Source organism: Onthophagus taurus, chromosome 1 (genome assembly GCF_036711975.1).
Source record: "Onthophagus taurus isolate NC chromosome 1, IU_Otau_3.0, whole genome shotgun sequence".
NCBI lineage: Eukaryota > Metazoa > Arthropoda > Insecta > Coleoptera > Scarabaeidae > Onthophagus > Onthophagus taurus.
This window is the reverse complement of record NC_091966.1, coordinates 3,729,535-3,753,542: the sequence shown is the minus strand read 5'-3', so window position 1 is coordinate 3,753,542 and position 24,008 is coordinate 3,729,535. Positions and strand designations below refer to the sequence as shown.

Here is a 24,008-nt window from a genome sequence, read left to right as displayed (position 1 = left end):
TCGAGATTTTTTTCCACATTAACTCGTAATTATATCATCTTTGGAATTGATAGTCATCAAATTTCCAATGTATAGTTTTAGTCAGCGTTTGATCGAAACATGTTTAGTATATGAACCATTTTTTCAATAAAACAGGAAGTGCAATGCGGCGTAACCATCAATTCAATTCGCAAATTGTCAACCGGTAATTTGCTAATTATATAATTCCACTGCCATGGTCACGGATTTGTGGTCACATCAGCGTTAGGGAACGATTTACGTATAAAAAAAAAACATTACCAACCAAAATATGTCACATTTCTCCACGGACTCGCATCCGGTCGATTTGCATTAGAAAATCAAAGTGAAATGGATTTGAAAGTTATTTGTTTGGTCGTTTGCCTTTTTTATTTCGCTCCATCATCAGCTGTAAGTCTTCAAAACAATTTAATTTAATTTAATTTCAATTTTTATTAGAAACCCACTTCGAATTTAGCCGAATTAAAAGATGGAGATCTCGCCGAAAAATTCATCGGATTTTTGGAACAAGATAAACAATTTCAAAATTTAATGTCTAAATTTGAAGAAGATCCAGATGCGTTAACCAGGCAAAAACGGCAAACTATAAACGAAATGGAAGATGACGAGGATGTATTCACCGAAGTAAAAAAACCCAATGATGGATTTATGGATAGAGCTGCGAAATTCGTCATGGAATTGTTACAGAGGTTTCTTAAGTGGATCAATACGGACTAAAATTAAATCTTATCTCATTAGTTTAATTGTTTAGAAAATATATATTAATCGTCGCTTTTTAAAAATGTTATATTTTATTAACTTAATTTAAATTTTGATGAGTGGTGAACTTCAGGGCAATCTTTTTAATCAACTGTTATGTAACGGTTTAATTTTGAATTATTAACAAGTGTTTATATAAGATTATTATATTCTCTTAAATTCGCAACAATAAAAAAATTTTACTATCAAATTAGGGGATGAGATCATGATTAAACATAGAGTAAATTCTCGGTTTCCTCCCGGTTGTTATGATTTGCAGACACAGGATGTGACACACACTTAGCGTAGCGCGTAATAAATCTACATCAAGATATTTGCATTTGAAACGATAATAATAATTGGATTTATGGTGGTTGGTTAGAAACTAATAAATTGATTTCATCATAAATACTTGGTTAACTAAATTTGTGATAAAATCAAGAACTCAACCAAAAATGTAATAGCTGTATAAAATTAATAATGTATCTCCACTTTTTTTTTAAATCGCGAAAAAACCAAAATCAAAACTGTGAAAAGAGGGCTTTTCGAAGAAGAAAAGCAACCATAATAACGATAAATTAACCTCAAGCAGAACCAATCGAAGTAAAATAATTGCAGTAAATTAAAACTGAAACTGTACAAACCCGAATCGGTGACGCAGAAGCAAATAAGAGATGCCATAACACCCAAACCACTTGGTCTTAGATAGAGAATAAGTTTACAACAGCATACCAGAACACTTAATCAGAAACTCAAGACTGGCGTATATCTGGCTATCTTGCGTATATCTCACGTATATGATTTATGTGAATTGCTTCGTATATTGCCAGGAAATCTGTCGCTGTGCTCAACTTTCTGGAGAAGAATCTCAGTGGTTGTTATAATCCAGGACTGTTCCAATTGTAAAATCGGAAGTATCTGTTGTGATGGGTATGCAAGCAGAGTAGCTTATACCAAATTGCTTCTTTGCAATTGTCAAAGGTTTGAACTACTTTTATTTTGACTATTGTTAACTTTGGCAACACCCTGCCCTCTTCGTTTGTGAATATCCGTAGATACTGTTCTTTGTTCACTGCTGATGAGGCGAAATCAAGATCTCGTAGTACTTCTTCTATTAATCGATACCGGTTTGTATCGCATTTTGAAAGCAAAGTCATAGAGGATAAAAGTGTGGTTACTGCTATTTTTGCGATCAAAGCTTTGGTTGTGTGTTTGCATCATGTTGAGGAACAAAAAAATTAGGTATTTGAATGCCACCATTTTTGAGTTTAATGGGTGGTAATCCCCTTGTAGGCATCTCACTCATTTCATGTAAGAACTATGTAGGGATGATGCCTAACTAGTTTTTAATGGACAAACCTCAATATTTATATTATTGCATACATAATTGAAACATTTTTTATGGCCCTTGAGACAACCCCGAGGTCACAAATCAAGAAAAGTCTCTTATTCGTAAGTGGAGATAACCTAGTTCTTTGCTGAGTAGAAATTAATGGCAGCACGTTAAAGAAGAAGGTGTTCGAAGATTTTTCAAAAATTTTGCAGGTTCGTTCTGGGTCTTTTATGTATGTCCTGGATAAACTTCCGGATGTGTCGTTCTTGCTATTACAAGGTGAGTTCTTTATTTATGCGGAGAATATTCCAGACTCCTTCCTTGAATCAAATTGTTTGGTGTGGTTGTCATAATTTCGAAAATGTTTAAAACGCGGTATCTCTGAAACTAAAAGTGATTTGATAAAACGGCCTTATTCATTGAAAAGAGGACACTTTAATTAATAAGTAGTGAAAATGTCATGAAATTTTTCCACTCAGCAATTATGTTCAAAACGTTGTGTCTTTGAAATGAATGGTGATTTAGTAAAGCTGATTTCTTCATTGAAAAGAGGACGCTTTTATTAATAAGTAGTGAAAAAGTAACAAAGATTTTCCAGTAAACAGATTTTTCCCAATTTTTTAAAGTTAACCTAAATATATGTATAGAAAGTTACCAGAAATTTTGCTTATGTTTAGAACAATATATCTCAGAAAGTGAAAGTAATTTTGGAAAACTGTTTTCTTGATTAGAAAGAGAATGCTTTCATTAGTAAATGTGTGAAAAACTCATAAAGATTTTCCAACAAATCGATTTCTTCCAGTATTTTAAAGTTAATCCAAGATGTTTTAAAAGTTACAATTTCGAATATGTTCAAAACATTGTATTTCGGAAACTAAAGGTGATTTTGCAAAAACGGGTTTTATCATTGAAAAGAGGACACTTTTATTAATAAGTGGTGCAAAAGTCATGAAGATTTTCCTGTAAATAGATTTTTCCTAATTTTTGAAAGTTAACCCAAAAATATCAAAAGTTACCAAAAAATTTGATTATGTTTAGAACAATATATCTTGGAAAGTGAAAGTGATTTTGCAAAACTGTTCTCTTCATTAGAAAGAGGACACTTTTATTAAAAAGTGGTGAAAAATTCATAAAGATTTTCCAACAAATCGATTTTTCCCAATATTTTAAAATTAATCCAAGATAATTTAAAAGTTATAATTTCGAATATGTTCAAAACACTGTATCTCGGAAACCAAAGGATATTTTACAAAACGGGTTCTATCATTGGAAAGAGGACACTTTTATTAATAAGTGATGAAAAAGTCATGAAGATTTTCCTGTAAATTGATTTTTCCCAATTTTTTAAAGTTAACTCAAAAATATTAAAAGTTACCAGAAATTTTGATTATGTTTAGAACAATATATCTCAGAGAGTGAAAGTGATTTTGCTAAACTGTTTTCTTCATTAGAAAGAAAATGCTTTTATTAATAAATGGTGGAAAATTCATAAAGATTTTCCCAGAAATCAATTTCTTTCAATATTTTAAAGTTAATCCAAGATGTTTTAAAACTTACAATTTCGAATATGTTCAAAACATTGTATGTATGTAGGAAACTAAAGGTGATTTTGGATAACGGGTTTTATCATTGAAAAGAGGACACTTTTATTAATAAGTGACGAAAAAATCATGAAGAGAGAGAGAAAACAAATTTTATTCTGTACCCACTACATAAAAAAAAAATAAGAATAACAATAAAAATATCTATATGCATATACAACAAAAATAAAAAAGTTAAGGGATGAGAATAGGGCTACCGACCAAGGTCTTTCTGCCCGTAACCATGAAGATTTTCTTGTAAATTGATTTTTTTCAATTTTTTACAATTTTTTTTTTTTTACAATTTCGAATATGTTCAAAACATTGTATTTCGGAAACTAAAGGTGATTTTGCAAAACGGGTTTTATCATTGAAAAGAGGACACTTTTATTAATAAGTGGTGCAAAAGTCATGAAGATTTTCCTGTAAATTGATTTTTCCCAATTTTTTAAAGTTAACAAAAATATCAAAAGTTACCAGAAATTTTGATTATGTTTAGAACGATACATCTCAGAGAGTGAAAGTGATTTTGTAAAACTGTTTTCTTGATTAGAAAGAGAATGCTTTTATTAATAAATGGTGAAAATTGCATAAAGATTTTCCAGAAATCAATTTCTCCCAATTTTTTAAAGTTAATCCAAAATAATTTAAAAGTTATAATTTCGAATATGTTCAAAACACTGTATCTCAGAAGTTAAAGGTGATTTTACAAAACGGGTTTTATCATTGAAAAGAGCACACTTTTATTTATAAGTAACGAAAAAGTCATGAAGATTTTCTTGTAAATTGATTTTTCCCAATTTTTTAAAGTTAGCGCAAAAATATCAAAAGTTACCAAAAAATTTGATTATGTTTAGAACAATATATCTTGGAAAGTGAAAGTGCTTTTGCAAAACTGTTCTCTTCATTAGAAAGAGGACACTTTTATTAATAAGTGGTGAAAAATTCATAAAGATTTTCCAACAAATCGATTTTTCCCAATATATTAAAATTAATCCAAGATGTTTTAAAAGTGACAATTTCGAATATGTTCAAAACATTGTATTTTGGAAACTAAAGGTGATTTTGCAAAACGGGGTTTATCATTGAAAAGAGGACACTTTTATTAATAAGTGGTGAAAAAGTCATGAAGATTTTCCTGTAAATTGATTTTTTCCAATTTTTTAAAGTTAACCCAAAAATATTAAAAGTTACCAGAAATTTTGATTATGTTTAGAACAATATATCTTAGAAAGTGAAAGTGATTTTGCAAAACTGTTTTCTTCATTAGAAAGAAAATGCTTTTATTAATAAATGGTGGAAAATTCATAAAGATTTTCCCAGAAATCAATTTCTCTCAATATTTTAAAGTTAATCCAAGATGTTTTAAAAGTTACAATTTCGAATATATTCAAAACATTGCATTTCGGAAACTAAAGGTGATTTTGCAAAACGGGTTTTATCATTGAAAAGAGGACACTTTTATTAATAAGTGGTGCAAAACTCATGAAGATTTTCCTGTAAATTGATATTCCCAATTTTTTAAAGTTAACCCAAAAATATCAAAAGTTACCAGAAATTTTGATTATGTTTAGAACAATACATCTCAGAGAGTGAAAGTGGTTTTGCAAAACTGTTTTCTTGATTAGAAAGAGAATGCTTTTATTAATAAATGGTGAAAATTGCATAAAGATTTTGCCAGAAATCAATTTATCTCAATATTTTAAAATTAATCCAAGATAATGTAAAAGTTATAATTTCGAATATCTTTAAAACACTGTATCTCGGAAACCAAAGGATATTTTACAAAACGGGTTCTATCATTGAAAAGAGGACACTTATATCAATAAGTGGTGAGAAATCCATAAAGATTTTCCAACAAATCCATTTCTTCCAATACTTTATAGTTAATCTAAGATAATTTAAAATTATAATTTGAATATGTTTAAAACACTATATCTCGGAAATTAAAGGTGATTTTACAAAACGAGTATTATCATTGAAAAGAGGACACTTTTATTAATAAAGGGTGGAAAATTCATGAAGATTTTCCAGTAAATTGATTTTTCTCAATTGTTTAAAGTTAACCCAAATATATAGAAACTGACCATAAAATTTGATTATGTTTAGAACAATATATCTCAGAAAGTGAAAGTGATTTTGCAAAACTGTTTTCTTCATTAAAAAGAGAATGTTTCCATTAATGAATGGTGAAAAATTTATAAAGATTTTCCAACAAATCAATTTCTCTCAATATTTAAAAGTTAATCCAAGATAATTTAAAAGTTATAATTTTGAATATGTTCAAAACACTATATCTCCTAAACTAAAGGTGATTTTACAAAACGGGTTTTATCATTGAAAAGAGGACACTTTTATTAATAAGTGGTGAAAAACTCATGAAGATTTTCCAATAAACTTATTTTTCCCAATTTTTTAAAGTTAATTCAAAAATATCAACAGTTACCAGAAATTTTGGTTTTGTTTGGATCAATACATCTCGGAAAGTGAAAGTGATTTTCCAAAACTGTTTTCTTCATTAGAAAGAGAATGCTTTTATTAATAAATGGTGGAAAATTCATGAAGATTTTCCCAGAAATCAATTTCTCCCAATATTTTAAAGTTAAACCAATATCTTTTAAAAATTACAATTTCGAATATGTTTAAAACATTGTATTTCGGAAACTAAAGCTGATTTTTTAAAACGAGCTTTATCATTGAAAGGAGGAGACTTTTATTAGTAAGTGGTGAAAAAGTCATGAAGATTTTCCTATAAGTTAATTTTTCCCAATTTTTTAGAGTTAACCCAAAAATATCAAGAATTACCAGAAATTTTGATTATGTTTAGAACAAAACATCTCAGAAAATGAAAGTGATTTTGCAAAACTGTTTTCTTCATTAGAAAGAGAATGCTTTCATTAAAATATTGTGAAAAATTCATAAAGATTTTTCCCGAATTTTTAATTTTAACCCTAAAAAGTTACCAAAAATATTGATTATGTACAAACTCAACAACAAAGTATTAAAACGAAACTCTCTGTGTTATCTTATTAAATACATCATCGTTTTGAAATCGTTTAATCACACAACATTAATAAATAATTTCCTTAAATCTTGAAATTTTGAGTTCTAGAAGATATCTTCGTCTTAGATTTTAGTACAAAATTATTAAATAACTTTTTGCCACTCAAGTAGTCTTGTACGATTTTCAAAGAAGAATCTTTTATTCATTTAGTTTACTTAACAGTAGTTTTTGAATTGCCAACCCAACCCAAATAGCTCCAGTACATTTGCGTATAAATCTAGGTTAATGATAACGCCAATTGGATTTACACATATTAAACAAATTCAGAAATTTCGACCATCTGGTTTTAATTTATTTTTTCGGGCATCGTTTAAATAATAAATTAAGGTTACCTTTTATACGAAATATTATCTTATATAATTCTCAATTTTATATCATTGTGTTCTTGTAATAACAAAATTCAATACATTTTTTTAAGATTAAGATCTTTAAAGCGAAATTACCCATACTTAATCTTGTAGTAGAAGTAATCTTGATGTAAGGAGCGCACAAGGTTACAGAAGGGCATTGCCTTTCTGGCAAGAAGTCAGAAAATCGCGGTGAGTTTGACAAGAAAAATCGCTAAATGCGTATGTAAACACATGAATATGGAATAATCGAACTATAGAAACGGTTCCCGGTGTTGCTCAATACTCAATAAGTTTACAATCGCTAATTGAAATATTTTTACGCTTCCTATTGAGGGTCCCGCATCAACCATCATTTTAATTCAGAGTGGGATTTAGTAAGAAACAAAAAAAATAAACATTAATCATTTCTATAAATTAAAAAAATAATTTTTAATTGATTTTCTTAATTTCTTTTTAATAATTAGCGTTTATATCATTTAAAACTTCTTTTATACTTTTAATTTAAATTTTTTTTTAATTACAAATATAAAGTATAAATAAAAATTGTTTCAATCCGCCTCTGATTTATGGTTTGTCGTATAACGGTACCCAGGAAAAGATCGACCCGTATATAAACCGCCGATGGACTTCTTCAGCAGAGAACAACTCTACCCAACTAAATCGCAACAACGCAAGATGAGTACTCTAAGTTTGTTCGTGTTTTTAACAGTTTGTGTCATCGTTAATGCCCAAATTCCGGGATTGGGCTTTTGCCCGGATTACACCCCGATGGATAATTTCGATATGAATCGTTTCTTAGGGAAATGGTACGAAGCAGAACGTTACTTCACCTTTACAGACGTTGCATCAAGATGTGTCGTTACCGATTATGCCCAAACAGCAACTGGAAGAATTTATGTATCCAGCGAATACACAAATCGATTGTAAGATACCAATTTTGAAAAACATTTTTAATAATTTTAATCCTTATTAGAACCGGAGTTAAACGAGTCATTAACGGAAACGTCCAACAAACCGGAAGAGAAGGACAAGGAAGAATCCAAGTTAAATACCAACAACCAATAACAACAGAAACCAATTTAGTCGTTTTGGACACCGATTACGATTCTTATGCTGTTGTTTGGAGTTGTTCTGGATTAGGACCAGTTCACGCAGGTAAAAAGAAATTAAATTTTTGATTCAATTCAAACAATTTTTTTGGCAGAAAATGCTTGGTTATTAACTCGCGAGCGTTTACCATCGGCTCAAGTACTCCAAAGAGCTTATGGCGTCTTGGATAAATTCCGCATAAATAGAACTTTCTTTATTAAAACGCAACAAGAAGGTTGCCCTCTCGCTGCTTCTGATATTAACGCCGCTCAAGGAATAACTTCAATATCAACGCTCGTTGAGCAAACCGGCGATGAGAAAAGGCAAAATCCCAAGAAAAAAGAAACAGCACAACTTATACAGGAAGAAGAAGAAGAAGAAGTTGATGAAGATGCGGATGATGGAGAAGTAACTGCTTCCATTGAGACGAGAAAAGAAAGCGTTAAAAATGCTGTTAAAGATATCGTGGCTGGGGCTGCTGCAGAAAATCTTGTTAAAACTGAATAAATTTAAAGTTGTTATTAAAAAATTGTACAAATTAATTTTTTTATTTATTTTTTTTAATTAAAATTAAGTATAAAAATAAAAGATTCTGTCAAAACTTTTTGCGCATTATGTAAACATTTACATTTTAAATTTTTTATAAAGAATTTGTTGGAGATAAAGACCCACTCGTTTACTTTCCAATTTGGGGCTGTTGTTTCATCAAATATTTATTTAAAACAGCACACATTTCCTAAAAAAGATTTATTATTTAACCGTGAATTATTTTGTTTGAATACAAACCTAAATCAACACACATTAATCATTAATTTAGGTACAAATTTTATATTTAAAGCTATCTACTTGTTACAGGTGAAATATATTATGATTTTACCATGAGATGGCGTTGTAAACTGAAATTTTCTGATTTATTTCTAGATTTAATCAGAAAAAAAGTTTATTTATATTTATATAAACATTTATACGTTTTCGTCATGTCATGTTAATTATTTAAAATTAGGCGATGAGAAATTATTAATATTTTGGTCAACAAAAACCTTGGATTTTCCTATAGTAGCAACATAAATTATTTAATCTCACCTGACTTACATAATTAAATTATTATCGGCTATCTAATCGTCGTAATCAAATGATCCATTAAAAAAATTATTTATAATATCGTATTTTAAAAACATGATTCATCAACTATTTATATAATTTAATTGATGATTTAAAACAAAAATTAAATATACCTTCAAGTTTATAAAAGAAAATTTTGATGCTAACTTTTTAAGTAGTAAGGATATCGTGGTGGATTCTGCACGATTGCATTTTGGAGAAATTCCGAAATATGTATCAGCTAAGGTTCTTGTTTTTCAAATTTTCTTCTGGGGTCAGTTTCAAGAAAAAATCATTGGGAGCACCCTAATTCAGTATGTTGTTGAACCTGCCTCGTTGATCGGGTCCAGTGATACACAGTCATTACTGCTTCTGATCAGCTCACAGGAAACTCACAGGATAAGTGTTTTTAGCATATCAGTACCTTTAGTGGTGCTGATTTATACAGATTCTACACCTTTTGTCCTCTTATACCTGAAGAAAATTTGGAAAACCACTTACGTTGCTGTATTTCACATGATTTGGTAAAAATCTTGACGTTTCTAACTTGAAGCTGCGGTTTTACTCGCTTTTGACAGTTACAACATAAAGCGTCATACAGAACTAACATAGTTATGGATATTTTCAGCTAATCCTATCTAGAATTAATATCTTGAAATCGTACGCAGTACCATTTCAACTGTAAGGTCTCTTCAAGTACAGAGTCTGTTCTATCTGGTGTGGAATTATCAGTAAGAATATATCTATAGTACGCCACCTGTGCAGTGCATCATGAACGTAGTAGTATTGCAATTTGCAGTGTTCAGAAAGACCATCGCTTCCCTTTTTAAGTGATAAGATATGAATAACGGATACAGTTTTAAGTTTCCTCATTTAAGTGTGATAGCAATTCTTTATTCTAGAATTCAGGGATCCATTCACAAACTGTTAATCTCCCAAGTAGAACTGAAAATGCCAAACACCCTAAGCCATTCCACAAACTCTTAAGTTTACTAAATTCTGCTTCAATCATTTTTTGCGCTTGCGTTCGTTTACGATATAAAATGTTTCTCAAGGTGCGAATGGTGTAATTGTTATGAGGTGTAAGATTGTAATCCCCTTGATTTTCTTATTAGGATTGCATAAAAGAGACAGTGTATTAAAAACCGATTGAAAATCTTGCCGAACTGCGCCACAATATTTATACAGTAGCCGAAGAAATAAATGCAAAGAGATTTGCACAACTAGTAAAAAGATCTTTTCTGTGACGATGCACAGCTTGTATTAATGCCGACGACAAATAATTTGAGCATTTGCCTTAGTTTTAAGAAAATAATGATATAAAATTAATAATAAATAAATTATTAAAAGAAAAACAGGCAATAATATTTTTTATGACAAGAAAAATGGCAAGTGTTGCACCGTTTTAGAAACTTGACTAAATAGGCCATCCTTTAAAATTACTTGTCAAGGTTGTTGTACTACTCCTTTTTTTAGAAATCGTGTGTCAAACTTGATAGACATAAATTCTTTCAACCTTAACTCCATCAAATTAATATATTTTTTTGCAAAACTAAAGACTTACCACTTAACTAAGAAACATGGAATCTTTTTCTCATTTTTACCAGAACAGGTATAGATTGGCCTCTCACCTGGTGTCCGCTTGACGTTAAGTTTTGGAACATCCGTATAGTTAGAACATTTTTTATGGTCGTTTAGACAAAAAAGAGTCTCTTATTCGTAAGTCGAGACAATCTAGTTTCAGTGCAACAACTTTTCTTCTCAATTCTTCGAGTTCTCAAATTTCTGCAAATAAACGGATAAAACATCCTATGGTACAATCTTTGGAATGTTATTGGAATGTTCTTTAATCCAAACAGCATTAAGTGGACTTGGTATTAAAATTTATTAGGCCCCAGACTTTTTGGTTCAAGTTAGCGGAGTTCTTTTTAAGCTTCTTCTTGGACGATACGCCTTGGGTTTGATTATTGAGGCGCTCGTTCCATACATGGAACAGGTTCTGTATTCTTCTTGAATAAAGGGTACGACATCAATGAAGAATTATATTTGGTCATTTTGCTATTCAAAACTTCACCTTTAAAAACTCCACGTTTACCCGTTTGTTCTGTTTGGTCTGATAATTTTTTGGTCATCACTGGCATTGTCTTCGAGCTTGTTACAAAAATTTTTTTTTAATGATTTTATCCTCCTGGTAAGATAGGTATTATATTTAATAGCTGCATTAAAAAACTTGTTTACATCGCCATGTATGTAGGAAAGCGGAGGGTATGCTTCCGCATACAGCACCTAGGCCCCAACGGGCCCCTTGTACGTCCTCCTACACTCTCTCCGGCTACATCAACCAGCCTAAGGAATTTCCGAAGGCTAGGATACAGCTCAGAGGTATGTTCCTGATGCCATCTGTGCTCGGCCATTCCTCTCCGAAGTCTCTCATTCTGAGGTCTTACAGAGTGGGGCATTCACTCAAGATGTGTCGGACCGTCTCCTCGCTCTCTTTATAGAGGCGACAGAGAGGACTAACAGCAAGCTTAAGGTTATAAAGATGCTTGTTTACCTTACAGTGACCCGTGACGAGTCCCGTTACAGTTCGTAGAGCGTTTCTGCCAAGCCTTACGAAAGACAAGGCTGCCTCTGCTGAAGGATAATGTAATACTTCCTTAGACAGATGGCAGCCCTTAACCCTATCCTACCAGTTCATAAACTTTTTATGGATAAAATCTTTAATTATCTCAATCTGAGTTGATAAGGACGGAGCCATTATCGGTTCAGGCGAACATTGCGCTCGCTTGGCAGCCCTTTTGGCAAGCCTATCAGCGTGCTTGTTACCTGAACAAGTCGAGTGTCCTTTTATCCATTGAAGTATAACACAGTTATGCACTGCGGCCTTCTCCAATGTCAGATGACAACCCATAACAAGTCCTGAAGTAATTGTTATTCTACTCAGGGCCAAAATAGCTTGTCTACTGTCAGTATAAATTGTAAAAGTCTTACCTACCAAGTTGAATCTGACAATAACGTCAGCGGCAAGTTGTACGGCGATTAATTCCGCCTGTATGACGGTGGCACTTTTACCTAGAGGTTCAGATACGTGGAGTCGGAGATCGTACGAGAAGACTCCGGCTCCAGCTCCTTCCCGTCTCTTTGAACCATCAGTGTAGGGTCTTTGACCACCATACTACTGCACCATATGTAAGCATAGGTCGGATTACAGCCGTGTAAATCCAGAAGGCATTTTTGGGTGACAAACCTCATGTCTTACCTATAGCCCTCCGGCATTGACCGAATGCAATGTACGCTTTTCAAGCGTGATGCCCAGATATTTAACTTCTTTTGGCAATGCCAATGGAGTATTAGCAAGGGATGGCATTCTGGGCTTGCCAACCTTCCTCATCCGTGTGAAAAGAATCAACTCTGTCTTCTTAGGATTCACAGAGAGTCTTTGTTCGTCACACCAGGTCTCTATCATGACTCTATCATGATGTTGACATCGCCATATCTGGTATATTATTTTGAAACTTTTCTATTTAAGGTATAGAATAGACTTCTAGCGAAGTATAACTACAACTCTTGTCAGGTTAACTGTTTTAAGATTTATTTTGGAAGACTTTTTTCACAAATTTCAATAGCTTAACGTCAAACAGCCAAAACAATATGGACGAATTCTTTGCAAACATGACAAAATCTGTTAACACTACTGCTGGACAAATTCAAAATTTGTTTTTGGTGTTGCATGATTATTGGGCTGTTGGGAATAGCAAGAATAAAATAGAACTGTGCTTTAGAAACAAGGTAAATAATAATAATAACATTTATTGCGCTTTCGAATGTTTTACTAAAAGAAAGTATAAAACAGATAAAGTATCGTCAAGAGAGAAAAATATAAATATATACAAAACAAAAGCAATGTATATAAATAGAGAAGAAAATTATATAATTTACAAAACTAAATGTAAGACTCCATCTCCAAAAGTGGTAGTTGAAGAAACTCCTCTACATCATAGAAAGCGCCAGCCATCAGGGCAATTAGTATTTTATTTATATTGTATAACTTCACGGCTAAGTGATTAGTGCTGGTTTGTGAGGTATTAATACGATGATAGGGAATCTGATAATGTGATTTATAACGGGTTTCGTAAATATGAATATCAGAACTTTTTAGAAATGAGGTTTTAGAGGAATGCACGTAAAAAAGACTCCTTAGGATAAAGATAGAGGATAAGGTAAGTATCCTATGTTGTTGAAAAAGTGGTTTACAGCTTGCAGTACTATTTTCACCTGCTAAAATCCGTAATGCTTTCTTTTGTTGCATGAAAATATCTTTGGCTGCCGGAGAATTCCCCCAAATCAGTATTCCATACGACGTCCTACTATGAAAGTTGGCAAAGTAGGTTGCTCTGGCAGCCTCATATCCAGCTATAGCCCGTATGCGCCTGACCGTAAATATTGCTACAGCCAGGCATCTTTGAAGATATTCAACATGAGAGTTCAAGCTTAGGTTTGACATAACATATATCCCCAGGAATTTAATAGGTTCTTGCTCCCGTCCCTCAATTTTAGTTGTTAATAGTAATCTTTACGACATTAAGTTTCAAACTGTTGGCTCCAAACCATTCCGCAGCTTCGGCTATAACAACTTCTGACTTATTTTCAAGTTCAACTCTATTTTTCGACGTTTGCACAAAAGATGTATCATCAGCATATACAGGATGTCCCGTTAAGCGTACGGCGCGGCTGTATCTCTACAACGGTAAGGCCTAGAGGTTTGGGAAAAAAATCCTTATAAGCAAAGTGGGCAAGAGAAATAGCTGGAAATTATTTTGAAGTTCGTAATTCGATCGCTAGGGGGCGTAACTGCCATAGAGAAACATAAAATTCCCGCTATCTCAGAAAGTTAGACGATGAGCTATAACTTTGACAACATCATCAATGACATGTTTACAGTTACCATGGTTATGTGATTTGTTTTTATCGATGAGGTAACTGGATCCGATTGATGGCACTGGAGTTTTTAACATTTTCTTCTATAATTCGAGAACGGGTGGCGATATCGAGATGCGGTTTTCACTAAAATTTAGCAAATTTTAAGGTGACTAAGAATCTGTGAAGTAAATAGTATCGTTCCATTTAACTTTTCTTCAAAAATCACAAAAATATGTAATCGCTGCAGATAACGCCCTCTAGCTTATTTGCTTTAAAGCAAACGGTCTTATTGAAAATATCTTTAAAAAGAGCATAAAATGCTCTTTCAAACAAGATCAAAAATATTCAAATCGGTTGAACGGTTCAGGAGATATTAAAATGTAAACATTTGAAAACGCATTGGCCTCCCCCTCCCTTATTATGACAGATATGACAAATATCGAAAAACAAAAGCGATGCGGTATTATCCAAGCTACTAAATGATGTTGTCAAAGTTATAGCTCATCGTCTAAGTTTCTGAGATAGCGGGAATTTTATGTTTCTCAATGGCAGTTACGCCCCCTAGCGGTCGAATTACGAACTTCAAAATAATTTCCAGCTATTTCTCTTGGTCACTTTGCTTATAATGATTTTTTTCCCAAACCTCTAGGCCTTACCGTTGTCGAGATACAGCCGCTCCGTACGCTTAACGGGACACCCTGTACATATATAAATGTCATCAGCTGAGATGTTCATAGGAAGATCATTTATGTAAATAATAAAGGGGCCAGAATTGATCCTTGTGGGACACCAGATATAATATTAGTAACATCCGAAGTTCCACCTTTTCACTCTACACACTGCATTCTGTTGTTAAGATTACTACGAATCATTTGATTTGGTAGACCTCTTATACCATAATGTTCCAGTTTATTCAACAGAAAATCATGTTGGACGCAATCAAAAGCCTTTGACAAGTCACAACATAATAATTGAACATCCTCCTTCTCGTCAAACGCACGTACCACAGCATCAACCAAGCTAGTTAGAGCTGAAGATTTTCCATATACTCAATAAATCTTTTTAATAGAGATTCGAATATTTAAAAAAAAACAGGATGTATAGAAATAGGTCTATAGTTTTTATAATCATCTGGACTATCTGATTTAAAAACAGGGACCACTTTGACCACTTTAAGTTCATTAGGAAATATGCCGTTTGTAAAGCAACAATTCACCATATTGGTAATGGGTATAGCTAACACGTCAATAACATTCTTATTTGGTAGAGAAAGGACCAAAGGAGATGAGACTAAATGGCTGACACTGTATTTCAGGATATCAAAATACGTCTAATTGTTTCAGAAGTTGAAAAAGTGTGTTGAGAAAATGTTCGTGACAAAAACATAAGGATATTTTTGTCAATTTTTTGTTTCAGATTTTTCCTGTTAGATTTTAGCAATAAATCATTTGGTTTTTGTAAGCTTTATAAAATAGAGTCTTCATTTTCCGTTTTTATGACACGATATTTTAGTCCACGATAATGATTGTGTTGCCATAAATGTAGTAGAATTAGCATAGGAAATTTCAGTAGTATCTTTTTTATGCGTTAAATACAACTTATTCTTTGCAACCTATAATAAAAATTATTACGGTGAGTTATTATATCATATAAATATTTATGACACGCATATTTTAAAACGATAAAAACAACTTCACAATACCTAATAATATCTTATGTAGATAGATAATATAAAAATTATTACTAAATACTATAATGCTTAGTAAAATAATTAGGAAACTTAGAAATAACAAAAAATTTCAAATTATACAAACATATTTGTTATAAAATGAAGTGGATAATGCGCAGGCGTAAACTCAACGGTCTGGATTATGGTTCGATAAAACGCATGCGTTAGGCGGCAAAAACACTCGCTCGGTGGGGACAAACAGTGTAGTACGTGCTTCAATTCTTATTTCGTACCAGTAAAAGCTACCTACTGAGTCAAAATTTCTCCGGTACTACCACTCTGAAAGCGTTCTTCGGCGGGTGCAGATCTGCTTCGCGATCTATCTAAATGAATCACCGCAATCCGGGTCGTTTTCCGGGATTGTTACGACGATGCTGTGTTTTTGTGAAATAGTTATCGATTATCGGATGATTATTTAAGTTTGTTAAGTGAATTCGATTTGAAAACCGTAGAATTTTGAATAAAAATAATAATAATAATATGGCTTTAGGAAACGGTAGTGCGACTACGAACGGTGGGGTCACGCAAGAGAAGGCCCCTGTAGTGAATGGAACGGCTATGGAGACTCTGCCCAGGACTGGAAAGCAGGTAAAAAATTATTTATTATTAATAAATCAATATTGAATGAAATAAATATTTAGATTTTGTGAAAGTATTTGTTGAGTGTAGTTTGAAACAGGTGCCCTCGAATTTTATGGCGCGGGGAGTAAAATTCGATATCGAGCTCGAAATGCGCATAATAGAGAGACGACTGGGGGCCTTGTTATGCAAAACGATGCCTCGAAACTGGAAATGTTTATTTATAGCATTGACTTTACTTCGAAATGGAAACTTGTGTGTACTAATGACTACTTTTTTTACGTAAAATTGTTACGTTGTTATTTTTTTCTAAAGGATTACATGATAAACACATTCTATTATGTAGAGAATTATATTCAAAATCCATTTTACCAGTAAATGGATAAATAATATCTAAAGCTTTTTTGTACTTTCAAAACTGGTCTTTAATTAAACAAAAACATGAGTCTTACGAGTTTCGGCTAATAGCCATCTTCAGAGACTAGTTTTTAAGCTGCAATAGTTGATTAAAATATCAAATATCAAGTTTACATTATTAAAATACTTTAATGTTATAAAGTTCTAAGTCTCTCGTGATAAGTAGAAACCCAGAGGAGTTAAAGGATATCCTGGAGCATCTCCATAAAGTATCAGCTGAAGTGGGTCTAAGGATAAACCAAAAGGCAAAGATTTTGAGTCACGATGGGCAAAGAAAATCAAACCACCGAAGTAATAAGAAGGATAAGATCGACATGGGCGTTTAGGAAATTCGGCTTCATCCTCAAAAATCCAGCTGTGCCCATTAACCTGAAATGGAAAGTGTTCGAGTCGTTTGCTTTGTCGTTATTATGTTTCCGTCTTGCCATTTAATAGCACTGTAACAGTCTGCAGTATCTTTTTCTGGACACAGTATGGTAGCAAGATTTACATCTTACTATATTTCTCCCCTACGCAGTGTTAGCAAGTTAGAAATTACCGGCCATAATATAATTTTACTAATTTTCACCTCAACTCTGGATAAAAATGACATGTAAAGTTAACACTTATTTTGCATATCAATTTCCAAAAACATTTGATTAATATTGAGAAAAGATTGTAAACATATCAAAAGTTGTGCCCTTATAAAATTTCACTATAATTTTTTACTGTATGTGTTGTTTATGTAACACTGTAATAGCTTCTTGAATACTGGATTTATTTATCTTTTTCTCAACACTGTTTTTAAACAGATTTTATTCGCAATGTTAAACTTTAATTTAAGCTACAAAAAAGTCCCACAAGATCCCAGGTTGAAATTTGTCTTTTCTTGTAGTTTCAAGCCTATACCTTCCGTTCCGAAAAAAATAAATTGCGCATTTTCAATAAAATGGCTAATATACAGGGTGGTGTCTACGGATATTCGACAATCAATACTGAAAGTTAGTTTTGAAACTATCAATCGTTTAGAATTTTTCAGAATAACTATTTTTTATGAATTAATATTAGTACTAACTCTATTATTAGATCTAGAACCAGAAGCTTTCGAATATCATGTTGTAACTTTCTTGCCAAACAAGTCCGACGTATTTTTTTAGTTAAAAAATACCTATCCAACACACAGTAATAAAAAAGAAAAACAATGACGCGTAAAAATGCCAAACCAGATGCCTATTTCACAAAAATTATTATCAAGAAATGAACACTGCTGCATTTAAAAATTTTACAAACGACACAATTCTATTATACAATCAATTATATAATTGGTATTATATGCCTGTGGCAGTGCATAAAATTCTTGTGCACCACCTAATAACCACCTAATAATAAAATCATTAAATATCCAGATTGGCGAGAACTTTTTTAACTCCTATTTTTTCAAATCCATAAATGTAACAAAAAAAAATGGGAGTTCCTATTTTAAAATGTCAACTTAGGCATGGTATCTCAATTTTGGGACACCTGTACATTTCAATTTTAACTCAAAAAATGCGCGTTAAAAATATAACATAGATATCCACAAATTTTTTATTTAACAAAAGTTATTTTTCAAAACGTGTTGGTTCATTGGAAAGAGGACACTTTTATTAATACTTTGGGAAATTTTTATACTCATATTCCAAGAAATCGATTTTATACGAATTTTTAAAACTTATTCGGCGAAATTTGCAAAATTCGAAAAAAAATGTCGATTATTTCAAAAATTTATTTCTCAAAAACTGAAAGTGATTTTTCAAAACGGCTTGTTGCATTAAAAAGGGGATACTTTAATTAATAATTGGTGATATTTCCACAAGGATCCTACAAGAAATTAATTTTATAGCGAATTTTGAATGTTTTCGATGAAAATTGTAACATCGAAAATTTTATCAAAACTTCAAATATTGTTTTCTCAAAAACTAAAAGTTATTTTTTAAAACGGGTTGATTCACTGGAAAGAGGACACTTTTATTAATACTTTGGGAAATTTTCATACTCATATTCCAAAAAATCGATTTTATACGAATTTTTAAAACTTAATCGGCGAAAATTGCAAAATTCGTAAAAATTGTCGATCACTTCAAAAATGTATTTCTCAAGAACTGAAAGTGGTTTTTTAAAACGGCTTGTTGCATTAAAAAGAGAATATTTTAATTAATAATTGGTGATATTTCCACAAGGATCCTTCAAGAAATTAATTTTATAGCGAATTTTGAAAGTTATCGATGAAAATTGCAACATCAAAAATTTTATCAAAATTTCAAATATTGTTTTCTCAAAAACTAAAAGTTATTTTTTCAAAACGGGTTGATTCATTGAAAAGAGGACACTTTTATTAACATTTTGGGAAATTTTCATACTCATATTCCAAGAAATCGATTTTATACGAATTTTTAAAACTTAATCAGCTAAAATTGCAAAATTCGAAAAAATCGTCGATCATTTCAAAAATGTATTTCTCAAGAACTGAAAGTGATTTTTCAAAACGGCTTTTTACATTAAAAAGGGGATACTTTAATTAATAATTGGTGATATTTCCACAAGAATGCTTCAAGAAATTAATTTTATAGCGAGTTTTGAAAATTATTGATGAAAATTGCAACAACGAAAATTTTATCAAAACTTCAAATATTGTTTTCTCAAAAACTAAAAGTTATTTTTTAAAACAGGTTGATTCACTGGAAAGAGGACACTTTTATTAACATTTTGGGAAATTCTCATACTCATATTCCAAGAAATCGATTTTATACCAATTTTTAATACTTAATCGGCGAAAATTGCAAAATTCGAAAAAATCGTCGATCATTTCAAAAATGTATTTCTCAAGAACTGAAAGTGTTTTTTCAAAACGGCATTTTGCATTAAAAAGGGGATACTTTAATTAATAATTGGTGATATTTCCACAAGGATCCTTCAAGAAATTAATTTTATAGCGAATTTTGAAAGTTATCGATGAAAATTGCAACATCGATAATTTTATCAAAACTTCAAATATTGTTTTCTCAAAAACTAAAAGTTATTTTTCAAAACGGGTTGATTCATTGGAAAGAGGACACTTTTATTAACATTTTGGAAAATTTTCATACTTATATTCCAGGAAATCGATTTTATACGAATTTTTAAAACTTAATCCGCTAAAATTGCAAAATTCGAAAAAATTGTCGATCAACGATACGATTGTCGCATTTTCTGGAAGTTACATGTACGTTATCATGATTGATCTTCAGGACACCTCTAAGCCATCTCCTACAGAACCTATCCACGGCTACCAATCCTCGATTCCGCAAGATCAACAATGACCAGCATAAAATTATTGTACGCAAACATTAACAGCTACCACCCGAAATCACACCTGATCGGAAACTACATCATTGACAATCATATCCGTTGCGCAATGTTTGTGGAAACAAAATCGAAGTCTTCCATCACATTTAGAAACTGGACGTCAATCCAAAATCACGGCAATATTATAAATAGAGGAGTCAGAGGAGGAGCGGTGGCTATGGGCCACCCCGCGATACAATTGAGAAAATCCAACCCCCCCGCAATCAACTCTCCATTAAATAATGCACTTCATTTTTGTATCACTATCGGGACAGACTTAATACATGTTTTCTTAATTTATATCCACCCGTTTAGTAAAATTGAAGAATCCATATTTAACATGGCCTCACTGCACGACAAATGTCTCATAATTGGTGACTTCAATCCGAATCCAACCAAAAGGAAACACATAAGACATTTCCTGAATATGTCCAATTTCGTACAAATCACGACTCCCCCCACGTACGTTATGGAAAACAATCCGAACTCTACTCCTGATCTACTGTTCTGTACAAGAAACATCCGCGGTCTAATTACACAGGTAGAAGTTGTTCCGGATTTATGCTCCGATCACTTGGGCATTTTAGTTTATGTCAACGTCACAACCAACATACCTAAACCTGTTCCGACTTTAATTAAAAACTATAAGCTTTGCGACATGGAGACAGTTAACTCAATAATGAAAGACTTCATAGAAGCACATCAGACAATCACAGTTGACACGATCTCAAGGTTTAACAAATGTCTTAAGGAGTCAATAGACAAAGCGAGCCCATCCAGAACCACCAAACACTACAGTTTTCCGCTACCTCCATTTATTATCAGACTCATCAAGGAGAAAAGACGCCTATATCGAGACTTCAGGGTATATGAAGTGCCTGAGTTGAAAAAGAAGTTTAATGAGTTCAACAAAAAGATACAGAAACTAATTCAGCAATACAGAACGGAAAAGTACATGGAAGCCTGTGACAAAATAAAACTGTGTAAAGGAAGAAACTATTGGCACGAAATTCGAAAACTATCAAGATACCAAAAGACACCTGGAACGGAGGAGCTCATTGATCCTACCGATGGCGGTGTGCACTCCAACCCTGAAGAGATTGTCAACATACACGCTGACTACCTAGAAGGTGTATTCACCTTTACCGAGGATGTTTCGTTTTGTCCCCACAATAAAAACATTATAGATAATTGGTACGAATCCGCATTTTTGACACCGTTCGAGACACCCGAAGATGCTCTCATGTTGGAAGACGAATATTTTACTCTTCTTGGACAGGGAAAAGATACCGCTCCCGGTTATGATAACATCACAAGGAAACTGCTTAGAAGTCTAGATCTTAACATCCATGGCTTTATCAGAAAAATAATTAACTTTTGCCTTACGACTCAGCATTTCCCGCGCGACTGGAAGACGTCTATTATAACTTGTATTCCCAAGAAGGATTCTTCTCTATCTGATCCAGCCAACTATCGCCCCATCTCACTGCTCCCCGTAATTGGAAAACTCTTCGAGACGCACTTGAAGAACAAGCTCCTGGCTGCGGTATCAAAGAAAATTCCGCCTTACCAATTTGGCTTCCAATCCGGCAAATCAACATCCCAGCCACTAACTATTCTGGTTTCCAACTTCCAGGCGGCACGTTTTATAAAACTGAAATCTGCAGCAGTTTTTCTGGACGTCCGAAAGGCCTTTGACTCCGTGTGGCACAAAGGATTGCTATTTAAACTGGATAAGCTAAAAACGCCATACTATCTTCTAACCCTGATAAACCAATTCCTGTCGAATCGCTCCTCCATCGTGAAGTTGAAAAATCACTTCTCCCACAGCTTCTCCGCTCAGCAAGGCCTTCCTCAGGGTTCGCCTATCTCTCCCTCTCTATACAATCTTTTCTGCCACGATCTTTACAACGACAACCCAGACGCCTTTAACCTCACTGCATACGCACTACTTTATGCCGACGACACAGCATTGGTCTCGCACAGTAGGGATATCACTTCCTCGGTCCGTAAGCTGCAGACGCTCATAAACGAAACGGAAAATTGGTACCGAAAATGGCGCATCCTACTCAATCCCACAAAAACACAATTTTTTGTCCCATTCCTCTCACCTCGCTCTCCCTCTCCCACAATTACAATCCAATCAACGGCAATCTCCGTCTCACCAACCTGTAAGTATCTTGGCATAATACTTGACAGAACGCTTAAGTTTTCCACGCATGCAACCAAGGTGAAGATGAAAGTAAAGACACGCGCCAAACACTTTAAATCTCTTTCGTTCAGCGGTCGCGGAATCTCTACCTCATGTGCCTCGCACATCTACAAGACCATATGCAGGCCCATCATAGAATATGGATCAATACTGCTAAGCAACGCACCAAGAAGAACGAAGTACCACCTGGAAGTAGCGGAAAGATCTGCACTGAGATCCATCACCCGAATTAGGAACCCCCGTAATCCCCTCTTTAACCCTAGCAATGATCTGCTATACCAACTTACCGATATACCCCCTATCCATACCCGTCTTCAATCTTTGTCCGATAAATCCATTCTAAATTTTCCTACCAACGCCTTGCAACACACGCTTATAACGCCTCGATTACTCCACCCTCGCAACAACCCACCTCTTCTCTTCCAAAAACTCCTGGCCGTCAGAGAAGACTGAAACAAGCCGCCGACTACAAAAATCACGGGCAGAAAGACCCTGGTCGGTAGCCCTATTCTCACCCCTTCACTTTTTTATTTTTGTTATATACACATATTATAGATATTTATATTGTTATTCTTATTTTTTTTTTTTTATGTAGTGGGTACTGAATAAAATTTGTTTTCTTCTTCTTGTCGATCATTTCAAAAATGTATTTCTCAAAAACTGAAAGTAATTTTTCAAAACGGCTTTTTACATTAAAAAGAGGATACTTTAATTAATAATTGGTGATATATCCACAAGAATCCTTCAAGAAATTAATTTTATAGCGAATTTTGAAAATTATTAATGAAAATTGCAACATCGAAAATTTTATCAAAACTTCAAATACTGTTTTCTTAAAAACTAAAAGTTATTTTTCAAAACGGCTTTTTGCATTAAAAAGAGGATACTTTAATTAATAATCGAAAGTGATAACAGCAACAGTTCTGTTAGTAATGAATGTGATGGTGAATTACAAGCGAAGAGGAGAAAACTAGACGAAACTGCAACAAGAGATTTTATATATCGTATTGGGATTGTTACAATGAGGTTGCTAATGACAAACATGATATAAATAAAGTTGTATTCAATGAAAAAAGTTCTATTGGGGTTGAACTTGATTATTATCTGCAGTGTCCAACACCTAAAAACGAGTAGATAGGGTTACTTGGACACGTTTTTTACGCATGTTTTAAGATTAAAAGTGAAGAAATATAGTTAGGGCAACAGAAACTTGTTCATCATACCAAACTAACCTTCAGGATTATATAGCTATCATAAAGCATTGAAAATATGATATATAACCTGATGGACAGGTTGTTTCTAGCTATAAAAGAATCGATGAAATCTGGACCTGGACTGTTGTTCTTGAAGACCTTGGTGTATTTTTTCACCACATCTCGAATGTCGGTCAAAGTTTCAGAAATCAACAGCTACTCAGACTTGCTTAAAACAGTCGGATGTTCAACCGGTCTTGAATTCCTTCCAAACATCTTCCGTACTAATGTTGTCCGAAGCACTTTGAACTTCTGAACTGCATCCATAGCCTTTTCCAAGTCT

The 24,008-nt window shown here is 33.0% G+C and overlaps 3 protein-coding genes across 11 annotated transcripts in view; all 3 read left to right on the top strand.

Moving 5' to 3' along the window:
* The first annotated feature begins 245 nt into the window (after positions 1 to 245).
* LOC111426799 (uncharacterized) lies at positions 246 to 828 on the top strand. Its single transcript, XM_023061534.2, has 2 exons — positions 246 to 408; positions 457 to 828. Exons 1-2 carry the CDS (start codon positions 349 to 351, stop codon positions 733 to 735), a joined length of 339 nt encoding a protein of 112 aa, XP_022917302.2. The 5' UTR covers positions 246 to 348; the 3' UTR covers positions 736 to 828.
* Positions 829 to 7,680: 6,852 nt separating this feature from the next.
* On the top strand, positions 7,681 to 8,734 carry LOC111426737 (apolipoprotein D-like). The gene is made up of 3 exons (XM_023061411.2): positions 7,681 to 8,006; positions 8,057 to 8,238; positions 8,288 to 8,734. The coding sequence occupies exons 1-3, from the start codon at positions 7,705 to 7,707 to the stop codon at positions 8,677 to 8,679; spliced, it is 876 nt and encodes a 291-aa protein (XP_022917179.2). The 5' UTR covers positions 7,681 to 7,704; the 3' UTR covers positions 8,680 to 8,734.
* A 7,429-nt stretch (positions 8,735 to 16,163) lies between these two features.
* LOC111418996 (ankyrin-3-like) overlaps positions 16,164 to 24,008 on the top strand; it is a 101,865-nt gene continuing 94,020 nt past the window's right edge. For 4 of the 9 annotated variants that reach the window (XM_071194575.1, XM_071194568.1, XM_071194564.1 and 1 more), the window contains exon 1: positions 16,166 to 16,510. In XM_071194575.1, the coding sequence (XP_071050676.1) occupies positions 16,403 to 16,510 (108 nt within the window). In that variant the 5' untranslated portion in view covers positions 16,166 to 16,402. Of the gene's footprint in view, positions 16,511 to 24,008 lie in introns of all 9 variants that reach the window. The other 5 variants (XM_071194557.1, XM_071194552.1, XM_071194548.1 and 2 more) reach the window with 2 other exon arrangements.

What these genes read in the sequence shown, in the direction of transcription:
- LOC111426799 (XM_023061534.2), top strand. Translation starts at nt 349, where the DNA reads ATGGATTTGAAAGTTATTTGTTTGGTCGTTTGCCTTTTTTATTTCGCT. An exon ending in ATTTCGCTCCATCATCAGCT is followed by an intron (nt 409 to 456) that starts GTAAGTCTTCAA and finishes AATTTTTATTAG; the next exon opens with AAACCCACTTCGAATTTAGC.
- LOC111426737 (XM_023061411.2), top strand. Translation starts at nt 7,705, where the DNA reads ATGGACTTCTTCAGCAGAGAACAACTCTACCCAACTAAATCGCAACAA. An exon ending in AGCGAATACACAAATCGATT is followed by an intron (nt 8,007 to 8,056) that starts GTAAGATACCAA and finishes AATCCTTATTAG; the next exon opens with AACCGGAGTTAAACGAGTCA. An exon ending in ATTAGGACCAGTTCACGCAG is followed by an intron (nt 8,239 to 8,287) that starts GTAAAAAGAAAT and finishes TTTTTTTGGCAG; the next exon opens with AAAATGCTTGGTTATTAACT.